This window comes from Chaetodon auriga, chromosome 13, assembly GCF_051107435.1.
Source record: "Chaetodon auriga isolate fChaAug3 chromosome 13, fChaAug3.hap1, whole genome shotgun sequence".
Lineage (NCBI taxonomy): Eukaryota > Metazoa > Chordata > Actinopteri > Chaetodontiformes > Chaetodontidae > Chaetodon > Chaetodon auriga.
The window spans coordinates 25,474,984-25,490,657 of NC_135086.1; the positions used below are offsets into that span (position 1 = coordinate 25,474,984).

Here is a 15,674-nt window from a genome sequence, read left to right on the forward strand (position 1 = left end):
GACGGCCTCTTTTTTGAAATATTTTGCGAACTCCATCTTGCTGTCAGTAGCATAACTGAAGTGAACACCGATGCATTCTGGGGTATGTTTGGGCATGCATCGGGTCCGTGATGTGAGCGGTAACGGAGCAAAACTGTAGCGGGATAACGCCCCGCTCCACCCGAATCATCCTAGAAAAAAAAGTCCCGCTCTGCGCTCCTTTCAAAATTCGTCCGCTCCGCTCCCCGCTCGCTCACGCTCCGCTCCGCTCACATGCTCTGATATCAGCACAGACATGCTCCCAAGTCTTTCTAAGGAGGACTTGCGTGATCTCTTTCCGGGGCCTGAGCACTTTTTAAGGAGAGCCATTTGGAAGATGACACATGGAGAAAATCAGGTGATATTACATTTTAACATTGTGGAGATTTGATCATGCCGTGATTCATAATTTCAGTGAGGCATTGCCTTTATGGTAGTTGTTTCTAATGCACTGCTATTGACTCACGATAAATGCTTATCTTTTTCAGGGTGAGGATTCAGACAAGCCAGGCACCTCCTCTGGGACTTGTGAGCTTGCCAGCTCCCACTACCCCGCTACCTCAACCCCTTTGCCCACACCTTCTTCCTCCCCCACTTCTCTCCCCCCTTCAAACCCAGGAGACCAACGTGTTAAGAGCAGGACTGTACAGCTTGTAAGCCCGCAATATGTCGTATACACAGATTCAGAGCTGGAGCAGTCAAGAACCACCTTTTTTGAAAAACAGCGTGCTGGACAAGAAGAGGGCTATACACTTTCCAAAGAGCTTCGCTGTCGCTTAATAAGAAATACAGTAACAAGCATGATTTCCATCAAGAGAGCTGCAGGGGATGATTTCCAATATCCATGCAGCCGTGAGCTAACTGTGATAGCTAAGCGTCTCATTGAGTACTACCCAATGCTGCGGGACAGGTCTGCAGCCGGTCGAGCTGAGTGGGTAGGAGGATATGCTTTATTTAGAATCAGTGCTTGTATGGTTTCATTTCATTTTGATTAATGTAATTTTTACACAATCTGTTTTGTGTTTTTGTCAGGAATCTGTGAAGAAGCAGCTTTTGAAAAGGGTTCAGAATGTGACACCTGCTAAAAAGAAGCAGGGAGCAACTCCTTCGAGAAAGAGGCGGCGGGGCATTAGCTTTGAGAGTAGCAGCAGCCTGGAGTCATCTGCTGATGACACTGAGTCCAATACTTCCACAATAATCTTGGAAAGATCACCACAAGCAAGCAGTTCCCCTGAGGGTGAACAGTTGGATGGTAAGAGCACATATTGAGATTGTGTTTTGATTAAAACTACTACTAGTATTGACAAGGGGGGATGCTCTAATTTAGTTTTATATTTTAAAAAAAAACCTCATTAATTATTATTTCATTATACTTTGGGTATTTGTTTTTGTTATATATCTTAAAACTGTAATGGTAGAAACAGTGATAGTAAATTCATTTCAACAGAAGGACCTGAAACTACTGACAGCCCACAGAACCAGGCTAGACACTACAGAGTTCTGCAGGAGCTATACAAATCCAAGCCCAGACCCAACAAGAAGGATGTTGCCCAGCTCTTGGACCTTGAATACCAAGCAAGACGGGCTTGCATTGACTCAGATGTTATGAAAGAGCAGGATAGACCTACCAAAATTCTTCAAGCATATCCCTGCTTCAGAGAGGTGGATCATGTAAGCAAATCTAATCATTTTACGTTTATGTTTGATAAGACTGTAGTAGTAAAACATTAACATTGATATTTTTATTTTCTACGTGTCTTTTTGTGGCAGATCATGGATGAACTGCAGAGGATTCTCACTCAAGGAAAGTCCCACTTGGTACCTGAGCTGAAGGACCGCTGGGGGGCCTTTTGTGAAAAGACCCAGTTTTATGGGGTCTTCAAAAAAGTCATGAGGCCTCCATTGTCAAATAAAGGTAATTACAGACCTAATAGAAAGTTGGTGGCCATGTTTGTTTAATGATTTGTTTTGTTTTGTTTTTTAATACTGCAGTAAATAAAGTCAGACCGTTTTGTTTTTCACAGTAAAGCAAACCATTGCCATGATGAAGGCTTTGCCGGACCTGTTTCCATCGCCCTTTGCTCCACCCAAGAAGTTGGGGCATGCAAGTGAGGATATGCTTCACATCCTTGAGGTAAGAAATTCATGCATGTATGACAGTGTACAGTTTTTCTTGTGTTCCATTACTTGACCACAGTCTCAATGAATTGTGTGTGATTGTTTTTCTTTTTGTGTTTCAGTCTGCCGAAGACCCCAACACCTTCCTCCAGGGAAGACCACTGCTCAGCCCCGTCGTCATTGTGTGTGAGACCAACTGCATCCTGGCCATTGGCACAGTGTCTGTGTTCATCTTCCCAAAAGAGGACATCTCTAACAGCATGATGTACATAATGGCATGCTACTACACTTTTCACCTCACCTACCCGAAATGCATAGCTACACTCCTCTCTGTGGTGCAAACAGAGGTCTTAATGGACACCATACATGACAGAGACATGACATCCTCGTATAAGAAAGCTATGGCTGAGTGGAAAAGATTCATCACAGAGTAGTACATGAATATCAAAGCTGATGTCTGGTTCCATTAATGTTTGCCTTGAGTAATACAGTTTGTTGAGGTCACTGGCACGGTATCAGATGTTTATATATTGTTATGTATGTTATTATACCTGTCATTTTAGGCTCCACCCACACTCTCACCACCTCATATCATCACACACACACACAGTCTGTTTTGCACTAGTTATAATTTCTGTTGGGTGATTTTAAGCAGGAAATAATGTGTTGCCTGTTCTTACCTGTCCAGCTGATATGCAGCTGCATGCACACTACTTTGTGTGTGTGTATGTACTGTATGTGTATATCTGTGTGAGTATGAGTGTATTCAAGTGTCACTTTTGCCTTTTAGCCTTGAGGCTGTCATGTTTGCTGTAGTCATGTGCATGTTAAATATAATAAAGAAACATTTCATTTAACCAGGTCTGTGCCATTTCCTCTTCTAGTACTGTTAGGATCACTGATTATCTAAGCGTTAATTCCATGGCTTGTGCCTTATTTCAAGAATTGTAAGAAAAACATTCTACATATGAGAAAAATGTGCTTAGCTGTATTAAGAAAAGTGCACTTGTTTATAGTATGACTTTGCTGGTTTCAAGAAATATAATACCTAGTGCATGTCATTATATCAAGATTATGGTTCTAGCATTTACTTAATTTAAGAATATTTTTCAACATATTGAGAAAATAGGTCAGGTGTATTTCATTAGAATCAAGAAAAATGCACTTGTTATTAGTTAAAATACACTAATTCTAAGGTATTTTTGGGTTCATTGACGTTAGATATTTTTACTTGTTTTGGGAAGTCTTGACAAGCAAAATTTTCTTGTTCCATTGGCAGATAATTTTGCTATTTTTAAGCAAAATAGACCTAATTTTTGTACTTTTTTTTCTTGTTTTTGAAAGCTGGCTTTTTGCAGTGAATGACTCTGCCGTTGGTTGAGGAGCAGGCTAAAGTGGTTAGTGTTGCTTGATGTGTTCTTATCGGTATTAGCTACATGCTAAGCCATGTTATTTAACTGATCTTGTCTTTTATTTTGTATACTTGAACATTTAGTTCTACGGTGTTGGTGTAATAAACATCTGTAAAAGGAACCGGAGTCTCGCATCAATCAATGGGCGGCATAGAATGAGTGCACTCAAAAGTTCTACCGCCCTCTTTTATAACAAATGTCCAACAGGATCGTCCAAAGTGATGGTTATGGAGTAGGTTGAGGGAAGATGGAGATGTTTCCAGGATGAAGGTGGCAACGGAGTGAAGATGTGGATGAGCTAGCAGATGAGATGGCGGACGGCGATGATCCAGATGAAGCTCTACAAAAAAACAGTCTACACAAAAGTGCAGGACAATTACTGATCATGGGTCCATTATAATGTCCATTAATAAGTTTGCTCCAATAAAGTCCCAGCTCTACAATGTCCTTTTTTCCTTTTCCTTTAACTCATAACAACTATAGACACAACATTGCAACTTACACTATACTTCAAGGTGCACAAATTCAACATAACCTCAAAATGAAACACACCTTAACTTAGACCACAGTATGTAGTGCATTTTAGATACATGTGTTAACCTTATGATCAAAACCACAATTATTACCATAACTACTTTTTTTACACAGTTACTAGCAAGACTCCACACGCAACTCATAGCATGGAAACCCACGCCCCAACACCACGTGCGGCTGCTAGTTGCCCACGAGCTAAATGGCGATTAACCAGAATTGCACACAACACAATCATGACATTATCACAAACAAACCTTATCCCCTTCAAGATTATCCCAGCTGGTTTTGATAGAAGTACAGGGTTTCTCAGTAATTTTTTATCTGCGTGCATTGTTTGCTAATGTAGTTAGGGTGCCGCCCTATGTACATATATATATATATATAGGGCGGCACGGTGGCGCAGCAGGTAGTGCGCGTGCCTCACAGCAAGGAGGTCTCTGGTTCGATCCCGGGCAGGGCCTTTCTTTCCTTTCTGTGTAGAAGTTCGCATGTTCTTCCCGTGCATGCGTGGGTTCTCTCCGGGCACTCCGGCTTCCTCCCACAGACCAAAAACATGCTCATTAGGCTAATTGGTGAGTGTGAATGGTTGTATGTCTGTCTGTGTTGCCCTGCAGTTGGCTGGCGACCGGTTCAGGGTGTACCTGGCCTCTCGCCCATTGCCAGCTGGGATAGGCTCCAGCCCCCCGCAACCCCGAAAGGGATATATATATATATCCTATATACCTATCCTATATCATCCTATATATATATACACGTATGTGTGTATATATATATATATATATGTGTGTGTGTATGTGTACATATACATATATATGTATATACATACATACGTATATACATACATACATACATACATACATATGTATGTGTATATACATATGTATATATACACACACACACGTACATTTGTGCTTTATATAAATGTACAGCAAGGATTTTGTTACTTCATACTTCTGCCCTGCCACAGTAAAGAGATGAATTTTGTACACTTACACTTGCACCTGTAATATTTTCCAGGTATATATATTATATCCATACATTAACTGTCTGAAGGGTACCATTTTGCATACTGAGTACTTTTAAAACGAATACTTGCTGCATGCACTATGACTTAAACCTGCCGTGACTGAGGGACTGAGTGATAAGCTAATGAAGAAGGTCAAACATTCAGAAGCAAATTGGCGAGATATTTTTCCAAAACCGAAAACAGAGCTACTGACAGTGAATATTGAATTTACATTCATCAGGTAGTCACCAACACAACTTCAAAGGGATGATGATCATGTTGCTCTTTTTCTTCTGGATGTGTTAACAGGCTACTGTTTGCTGACATATTTACCATAGCAATTCTATGAGAAGATATTATTAAGACTGTGTATTTTTCATCTTCCTGTGGAGGTTTTCTGTCCCCAAGTGGCTGAAATCAATAATACAGCATTTACCTCTGATTCTCCCTCAGAAAGGCGTAGTATTGGTCCACTGCAACGCTGGAGTGTCACAGGCACTGGCACTGGCAGTGGTCATTGGTTACCTGATGTCATGTGATGGCCAGTCCTTTGATGCTGCCCTCTCATTGGTCAAATCATCTCAGCCTGCCTCATCCCCCAACCCTGGCTTCCTGGAACAACCGAGGAGCTACAAAATGCTTACAATGAATGGATCCAAACACTGAAGCAGGAAGAGAGGCAGTTAGACAGTTTAAGAACACAAATTAATTTTACTGAGAAAATGCTACAGTCATTCCCAAAACTGAAAGAGCTATTTTACTGAAAATAAATAAATAAATAAATAATATTTGGGACTTTTTTGTTGTGTTTTGTTGAAAACTACATGGGATGTTAGTCTGGTTCTGCTTTGCTGTAATGATCCACAATAACCGACGGACATACCAGGTAATATGAATATGTGAGGTTGACAAACAAACAAAAAAAACAAAAAAAAACAAAAAAAACCTATACACTTCTTAAACTGGTTTTGACACGGGATACCATGTGCTGGAAATGTAAGGATTGATCTGTTGAAATTAGCTCATCCACAGTTTCAAAATATTTTTTCTCTTCCTTCGAGTGATACCCATCAGACTGGGTTATATTAGTTTTGAGACAAAACACATTATTTTCTCATTGTGTGTTATTATTGATGATATCCCCTTTGTGTTTTGGTGCTGTTCTCTTAGTCACCTTTGTATTTTGTTAAATTGGATTAATCTTTGTGGGGGAAATTCATCTTGTGTGTTCAACCCATCCTCACTGTTTTTTGGAGTGGTGGGCAGCCACAAACTTCAGAATGGTATTTCTAGGCAAAACAAATTCATAAAAACTTGAATACAGAAACAGAAATGTTTGCTCTAAAAGATCTCTAAAATCTCTAAAAGATAAGGCTGGTAACTATCCATATATTTCTTAGTGTCAATAAATCTCATTACTGAAAATCTAGTGAAAATAGTTCCCAACAAATACACTATTTCCTACTTTTGACTAATGTTTGCTATAAATCTATAGTGCACAGCTGTTCAAATCTAACCATATACTTGTCAGCCATTTTATAAGATTAATGTCTTCAATATAGGAACCAATCTTCACAGTCAGAACAAATAAAAAGGTAAACCTTCCCACTGTCACTCATATGACAAAATGAATGATGGAATGTAAAGACATTAACAGTGGGGAATATAATTGCTGAACTATACATTAAGACCTATGCCACAGGTACAGTATCACCCGTGGGACCCTATTAATCCCCTCAAGTTTACATTTAAGAGCCAAGTATATTCCAGCAGGGGTGGGGGGCTGCATCCAGCAAGTTTGGTTACTTTCTCAAATCTACCCTCTGACATTAACAGCCACTTTACACAATAATTGGCCACCTTCATGGAGATGAGAAAATAAGCTGGCTTTGAACTTCTCTCTCTATTTTTTATTTGTTACCCAACTAATTCTAACTAACTCAACTAGCTTTTCATTTGTAAATTGTTTAATGGTTCCATATTATCCTGTTTTTCACATTCATACTTTTGGATGTCTACTAGAAATTGTTTACATGCTTTAATATGAAAGAAAAACACATAACTTTTGTCATACTGCCCATTACTGCAACACCTTTACTGACTCTCTGTTTAAAGGACTTTAGTTTATTTTAGTCCATGTATCGTTAAGGTCCCCTTTGCTCTGATTGGCCGGCTCTCTCTGCATTATGTTCCCTGTGAGAATGGGAAAATTGATGGGCATAGCTAAGCTAATTAGGTAACTAAGAGCAGGATGGCTAACCGTCAATTCACATGTCACAACAGGTTCAGGTGAATTAAAACTTTGAACTGGTTTAAAATCCCGCTGCTAAACTATGAGTTAAAACTCATAAAAATATGATCACATACACTGAGCCTCCTTTCCTGGCTTCAACCTCCTGCAGAGAGCAAGAGACCTCTATACATGTCTGATTCTGAGAGAGAGAGGGAGTGAGAGAGAGACAGCAACACTGAAAGGGACTGATAGCTGTGCTGAGCAGCATGTGGATGAAAGCAGGAGGAAGATGTCTCTCCAGTATGTAAAAACACACAAAGGTACAGAGTCCTCGGTCTGTTTGGAGTCTCTTTCCTCCCCTCCCTCATCCTGTGGTGTCTGCTGACAATGGGCTCCTTCTGTTCAGCTCTGGACAGGAAGATAACAGTGGTGACGGTGATGCCATGTGAGGAGTCGCCGGTTCTGTCACTGACAGGTCAGACAGTAATTTTCTATCTCTCTATACCTGTCTTAGTTTTCTCCTTCATAAACTTTTAAATTACCAGAGCTCACAGTTGGATTCCAAACTCATCATCATCATCATTCATTGTCTCATCTTGTGAAAATTTGTCAACAGTAAGTAAGGGCAAACATGATATTACTATTTAATGCTGACATTCTGGACAGATCCTCTTTGTCTTTGTCTCAGACAAATACAGGTTAAATACACATGTACAGTACAGTAGGAGGCACAGCCATTGGGAGCAGTTTGGGGTTCAGCATCAACATCAAATGGAAGAGCCAGGGATCAAACCACCAAACTTGTAATTAGTGGATGACCCTGCTGAGCCAGAGCTGCTGTCACCTTAAATCTCAGTTTAACACCTGGATGTTAACTTGGGTTTTGTGACATCACAAATAGTTTGCAAATTGTGGTCCAATATCAGCTTATACAAGTTTGATGTGGGATATTTAATCTTTCAGTGCACGTACTGTATGCTGAAAAATCAGTGAGCGATCATGTGTTTCTGGAAATTAAACTTTGGAAATGATGAATATTTGCATACTCATTATTTTCGGGTAATATAATATCATAAGAGTAGATACTATTACAAGATAATTATATTTCAAAGCAGATTCATTTTATATATCCTGAAACATTTCTGGAGGGGGGGTGTAGTTAATACATCTAAAATAAATTAAAAAGTTGTATGTGTTTTCAGAAGTGTTTTTATAGCTTCTGTCAAAAGAAGGTCTGAAAATAAATCGCATGTCCCTCAGCTCCAACCAGGTTGTTCTACTTGTTGCCTCAAAAGCCTTTTGACAAACAAAGGTCTGAATATATTACTGAAAACACACACACACACACACACACACACACACACACACACACACTCCTCTATGGTCATTATTAATTGTCTCTTCAGTGTTAGTGCTGATTATGAAGAACCAATTAACAGTCAATTAGATAGTTGACCAATCAGACAGTCTGCTGTTGCCATGAGAGTTTGTTTACAAGACCTGCTCTGTTGGACAACATGAACACACATGGACTATAACATACACTGACACACAATAAGGTCTGGATTTTCCCCTCTGGTCTCTTTTGATCCCTGTAATAGTCTCTTGTATTTTCTGGTTGCTTTTGGTCTCTGGTCTACCCTTAGTATATTGTGGTCTCACGTCTCTTTTGGTATCGTCTGCTCTTTTCTGCTATTCACGTTTCTAAAGGTATGTTTTCTGGTCTTGTATTTTCTCGCTTCAGGTCTCTTCTGGGGTTCCTGATCTGGCCTACTCTCTTCTGGATTACTATGATGTATTCTGGTTTCCAGGAGACCATAATCTGGTCTCTTCCAGCCTGTTGTCTAGTCTCAGTAGTGTTTTTAGGTCTCTTCAGGACTCTAGACATCACTTTGGGTCTTATCTGTTCTCTGGTGTTGTCTTTTTGAGCCTCTAGGCTGACCTCTTCTAGTTTATTTTCTTTTAGTCTCTAATGGTCTCTGTTGATTTCTTCTAGTCTCTGTTCTTCGCTGGTCTGGTCTCTTGTGGTCTCTTTAAATGAGCCAGTTTGAAGGTCCCATATTATAAAGCTTCAACAAGTCTATGAGTTCCAGAAAACATGTTTTTGAAGCTGTTTGCTGGGAAATAGCTTTTAGGAAAACCTCTACTTCCCTCTATTTCAGTCCCTTTCAGAATGTGCTGTTTCTGGTGTCTGTAGCTTTAAATGCAAATGAGCTGCTGGCCATTACATACAAATGAGCTGCTGCTCATTTGCCCACACCCCACTCATAAACTGTTACCATGGTAACAGGGAGAGTGTAGACCCTGACGTAGCACTATCTGTGTGAAAGAAGCGGACATGGCGGTAATGAACAGACCAAGTTCTTCAGTAGTTCAACCATACATGTTTGAACCTGAATCGGATCCTGAAGAAGGAGAGGAGGCTCCTGCAGAACCTCAGACTCATAGTATTCAGCAGGAGGCTTCTGAATGGTTAGTCAAAAAATGTCTTACTCGAAGTAACTAGAAGCTAGGGGTTAGCCTTACATCGTTCTCAATGGCAACATGCACGAGTTCACGCTAATCTACAAAAGAAACACACAGCTAATTATTTGTATACTTACATGTCCCTTGTCTGCAGGTATTTCACGCACGAGTTTGGAGAAACAGTCAATCTTGAAGTGGTTAGCACAAACCAACAGTTTTTTGCCAACTGTAGGTGGGACGTTGCCTTCAAAAATGAATTCAATGCACGCCGCTCTTCTGTCCTCTGTGGCTGGGACTCGATGGAGTGATTTGTGCTTGTCTTTACTGCCAACAACAGAACACTTTGCATGGCACCTCGACATGATGATTCCTAAACTGGTGCTTTCAATAACTAAATGGTAGAAAAGGTAGCACTGTATCTGGTGGGTGGGAATAGTCAAATATGCCGGCCAATGATGTCATTGGCCACGCCGAATTTGACTGGCTCATCTGGAAACTGCAGGCAGGGTACTTTCAGAAATCCGTATCTCACTCAAAAAAGCATGGACGGTCTTATTTCACAGTTTGTATGTGTATGGCAGCACCAGAGACCCAAAAGAACACCCCATATCCCTGAAAAAATGAGTTTTTCCTAATATAGGACCTTTAAACCATGTGAGCATACCTTAACCCACACTAACCAATGTGAACCCAGATATGCATTGTTGTTAATCCAGATAAAACCAAATCAGACCAGTTTAAACCAAGTTTACCGACACTAGCCCAACTAACCCAGGAAATTCAGGCCAGATGAACCAGATTAATTTGATGGGCATACGACATTACATATTATGATTACAGGCCTATGACAGCCACAGACACCAGATTATCGTTTTTTTTTTCATCAGAGCATTTGATTTATTGATTGCTGTCGGGATGCAAAGACAATTTCAACAAATATAACAAAAAATGCCTCTAATTCCTCTTACCTACTCAATCTTTAACAGTAATTTAAAAAGCAACTAATAAAGCATTGTAATAGAATTCAGTGAAATTAAGGTCAGCATGATTGCATCAGCAAATTCTTGCATGTTTATTTATTCATATTCATTCAACTTAGTTTCACTTCATCTTTTCACCCTGATTATCTGTGACCTCCCGCCCGCTTCCCAGTTGGAGAACAATTTGTGACAGATATCACCCTCACCATCATCCACTGGCACTACACTTTATCCAGTGACCTTTAATATACTTTTTCACTCCATCATCAGTCATTTAGGATCTCCATCGCTTGTTGGTGTCCTCCTCCAGCAGCAGTATAGTAGGATCATCAAAGAGGCAAAGCACTTACATCACTGACCTCAGTTTTGTGAACTCACTCACAGAATTTGTGAAATTTTGTGAAACAGTTCAATAGTTGAAATGGTTTAAGTGATAAAAAAAAAAGTTTCCTTCCTTTTCCTCTTCCTCTGTCAGGGGATTCTGTACAACTGGTCAAAACAGTGAGTCGGTTGCAGCATCCAGTCAGGAACAGCTTCACCATCAGGAGACGAGTCTGTGGATCTACCAGTCACTGTGCTGTGAAAAACCCCAAGAATTGGTAAAAACTTGAAGATTTAACCATGTATTGTCATATGCTCAAAGAACAAGTTGTATAAACAGGAAAAGGGAGATAAAGCCCCGACCCAGGAAAGAGGACTACACCTTGTAACAGTTTGTATCTTGAAGAGTTATGCAGTAGAAAACCTGCAGGTTTGTTTGTTTGAATGACTTTTTTTTTTTGTTACACAAATACCACTGAAAATTAATGCTTGAGTATTGACTATGCTCCACTGACCTAGTGTCAAATAAGTGAATGGTAAATCAAACAAATAAATTGCTACATACTGTATTTCTGGCAAAGTTTTGGAGATACAGCATGAGGTACAGATAAAGGAGGAGAAAGACAGAAGTAGTTCTTCTCAGACTGTAAAAGCAGTTGTATAACGTCCTCTATGACTCTGGAGGAGCTTTGTCAAATCTGAGAAAACAATCTGATGATGATAATGATGTAATCGCCTTATTTTGGCCTAGACCTTGAAACTACGGATTTATAACAAACCAGAGGCATAGATGGCATGCTGGCAGGATGGGTCTCGGTGGCAAGACATCACTGAGTTGCACCATTGGAAATGCAGTATGCAGTGTTTTTGGACTAGACCATACACTGTGACAAATTGCTGTAAAAATACAGGTTTTTTAGCACAGCACACTAGTGCTCTGAGGATCAAAATATTAACAACAAGCTATTGTAAAATCTTAACGTATCAAACTATATTTTTTATTTTTCATTGTGTCTGTTGCTTGAGTCTGCCCATTTCTTATCTGAGCAAAGTTGTGTTGCATCCTGTCCCACCACCTCATTTAACACATAGTCAATGTAAAGATACTAAAAAATAGGCGTAAAGTGCTACTCTTCTCCTGGACAACAGACATGGCACATCGTCCTCCATCCTGCTCCTGTGGTTTACTTAACAAGGTAACTGGTTTTATAAAAGTCAGCGTTACCCTGATGTCTTATTTTGTGTTGAATTTACATTGTATGAATATGTCTTTTTTGTGTTAACTGCATGATGCTAGCATACATGCAGGTGTTTTCAGTTAGCTAGCGTCTCCTTTTTAGCTGCTGAGTGGACAACATTTGATATCTTTCTGTTAAACCACGTTACCAGTAACATTCAATTTATTCGACTTTCATAGACACAGGATCAGATTTCTGCACAATCAAGAAACTAAGTTGGGTTACCTAGCTTGGTCGTTCAAGTTTAACACATGATAATTTGTAATCTAGTCAAATGTCCGAGGCAAGATGGGATCCTCCATTGATTTGTTGTAAAAGCTACTTACGGGACGAGACTCTATTTTACAATTTGTTGTTGAGCTGTTTCAAGTTTTTGTATGATGTGTTATGTTGCTTTTCTCCTCATCTAGAGTGGGGAAACTTCTCATCACCATGAGAAAACACCCTAAAATTTTTATTTGGTAAATGCATTACATGCAGACAATCTTTACTTACCACACCAAACATGCTTTCTCTGTTGTTACACATTCAGGTGTTTCATTGGTATTAACCCCAAGAGAGGAACAAAGGCCACAGAGGGGACAGTGGTGTCCAAGAAGCTACTGTTGATCTGTATGTGGCTGTCCATTCTAAAAAAAATCTCATGGACTCAGAGTGGGGCTACAACACAGGACATCACTTTCACACAGGAATAGCCCACACTGCAACCAGATGGTCATGTTATTCCAAGGTATCAAGTCTCTGTGTAGTTGTCTCTTTTATGCAAGTCCAGGCTTGTTCTCTTAAGTGCTTTCTATTGCACATGATCCTAACTCATGAAAGATGCATACTGAAGGCAAGGTGCATTAAATATGATATGTAAGTTGTATACAAATTGTTGAGAACCTGTTTGACATTATTAATTGTTCTCATGGATTCTATTTTACAATACTTTGATTATTTGAAATGCATCAACTACTGAATGTAACACATGTAATGTGATATAAGCATTCCATGTCAAATTTCAAGAAACACTTTAATAGAAGACAAATTTTGTAAGGTATTCACTTGTCCAAATCATTTCTGTGCTAGCAGTTTTCAGGGTTTTCATTTTACATTTCTATATTACATTTTACAGTAATAAACTGGGTATGGAGATTACAGTAGAAACACTAAAAGCTGACATTATTATTATACTGTAATGCTAAAAATTTCCTATAGTATACAATGATCTAAAAGTACCAAGTCACATTATTTCTACTATCTGTATCTCTGTATCTCTTCTGCTGCCTACATTTTGACCGTAATTTCTTAAAATCTGTCTTTCGATTCATACTATGAGTGCTGATTTAATGAACAGACATTCTTGCTCCCAATAGGATAAACAATATAGATTTTAATGACCATATGATCTTTCCTATAGCACCACCCTTAGGATAAACTTTACATTTTTTCATTAGGCTTTAACAAGGTGTTGGTTGGCTTACACTTTCAAATCTCGAGTGTGATGACCACTTGTGCCACTCGACTAGAGAGATTTTGTTTCTCTCATTTTCGGCAACATTATACTATCATTATCTAAACACACACACACACACACACACACACACACACACACACACACAGACATACAAAGGCTGTGTCTCTCATTCAAAGCAAGCACTCTCTCTCTCTCTCTCTCTCTCTCTCTCTCTCTCTCTCTCTCTCTCTCTCTCAGATGCAGGTAAGTGAGGGGAGGACAGATTGAGTTGTTTGCATCTGAATGACGTGCAATGTTTCGTTTGTTTAAATTTGGGTGGGGAGGAGGACGAGTAGGAGGGAGGTCTGTTGGCTGCAGGATTCCATCACTCTTAGCAACAGTTATTGAGTTACCACGGAAACGCTCTCCGATGTTCTCTGCTTCTCCTTTGTCCTCCTCCATCTCTCTCTCTCTCTCTCTCTCTCTCTCTCTCTATTTTTCTCTCTCTCTATCCTGTCTTTATTGCTGGTCGACCTCCTCCGTCCGTTGCTACGGCAATACTCTGGGACATTAAGCTGGATCATTTTGCAGCCGCAGTGCTGGAGTGCAGAGCTCAACTGTTAGCTGTGAACTCCTAAAGGAAGTCATCAGCTGATCACCTTGTTTACTGGTTGGTGTTTGATCAACTAAAAGATGCAGTTAGTCTGTTCCTGCTTTTTTTTTTTTTTTTTTTTTTTTTTAACTGTTCTTTGTCTTTGACCTTTAACCCCTCAAATTCTCTAACAGATCAAATCAGATATTGTAATTTTGGACAGTCCAGGCTGTCAGGTGGCATCACAGGAAATTGAAAGTTGGAAGGTCCATCGAACCCAAATGCTCTTGGCTGTGATCGGCATAAATGTTTTTACGACTCCTTCAGTCTGAGAGACGTCCGGATGTTTCACAGAGACAAAACTTTGCTCTGTGAACACTTATACAAACCCTAAAAAAACCCCACCTCCTCTTCTCCTCCAACAGGCCCAGATGAATGAGGAGGTGGAAGAGCCACAGCTGCTTGAGGAGGTGCTGAAGGCTGAGGAGCAGGAGCAGCATGAGCAAGGGGAGGTGCAGCAACTGGAGAAAGAGGAGAAAATGCACCAACAAGACGTAGGTCAAGAGCAGGTAGATTTTCAGGAGGTCCAACAGGAGAAGGGGGTGCTACAGCAAGAAGAGGAGCAGGAAGAGGTGAATCAACCTGAAGAAGAGCAGCAAGAACAGGAAATGCAACATGAGGAAGAGGTGCAACGGGAACGGGAGGAGGTGCAGCACTCTGAGCAGCAGTGGCAGGAGGAGGTACGAACTGAGAAGAGGGAACAGGAGGAGGATATGCAAAAGGAGCAGGAGGAGGTGCAGCAGACTGAGGAAGTACAGCAGCAGAAGGAAGTGCAGCGGACTGAGAAGCTGCAGCAGACTGAGGAGGAGGAGCAGACTGAGGAGATGTCACGGACTGAGAAAGAGCAGACGGAGGTGCAGCAGCAGACTGAACAGGAGCAGCATATTGAAGAGGAGCACCAGAGAGAAGAGGTACAGATTGAGGAGGCGCAGCAGGTTGAGGAGGTGCAGGACTTTGAGGACACTCTGGAGCAGAATCACCAAGTCCTGATTCGACTGAGAGGAATGTGAGTAATACGTACAATCAGCTGGCTGATGATGGTGATGTAATAGCACTATTGATAAATGGTGATTTTTTGAGAATCACTCGATTAGTGTTAGTTTTAGAATCAGACTGACAGCCTTGGGGACGACATCAATGTGGTCGCCTGGTTGCCTTGGTGATGTTAGCATGGAGTAAGAAGGGAGGAAAGATGATCAACAGAAAATTAGTGGAAAACTGTGGGCGTGCAGCATCAGTGAATATAGAGACAGAGACT

At 40.4% G+C, this 15,674-nt stretch overlaps 2 protein-coding genes across 4 annotated transcripts in view; both read left to right on the forward strand.

The window, feature by feature from the left end:
* Nucleotides 1-274: 274 nt before the first annotated feature.
* Nucleotides 275-2,630, forward strand: LOC143330488 (uncharacterized). Its single transcript, XM_076747118.1, has 7 exons — nucleotides 275-381; nucleotides 584-953; nucleotides 1,051-1,262; nucleotides 1,443-1,689; nucleotides 1,789-1,933; nucleotides 2,043-2,152; nucleotides 2,259-2,630. The coding sequence occupies exons 1-7, from the start codon at nucleotides 275-277 to the stop codon at nucleotides 2,568-2,570; spliced, it is 1,503 nt and encodes a 500-aa protein (XP_076603233.1). The 3' UTR covers nucleotides 2,571-2,630.
* Nucleotides 2,631-14,245: 11,615 nt separating this feature from the next.
* The window catches only part of pde1a (phosphodiesterase 1A, calmodulin-dependent), an 82,135-nt gene continuing 80,706 nt past the window's right edge, over nucleotides 14,246-15,674 (forward strand). The window contains exons 1-2 of one of the 3 annotated variants that reach the window (XM_076747448.1): nucleotides 14,246-14,434; nucleotides 14,782-15,422. In XM_076747448.1, the coding sequence (XP_076603563.1) occupies nucleotides 14,788-15,422 (635 nt within the window). In that variant the 5' untranslated portion in view covers nucleotides 14,246-14,434; nucleotides 14,782-14,787. Of the gene's footprint in view, nucleotides 15,423-15,674 lie in introns of all 3 variants that reach the window. The other 2 variants (XM_076747450.1, XM_076747449.1) reach the window with 2 other exon arrangements.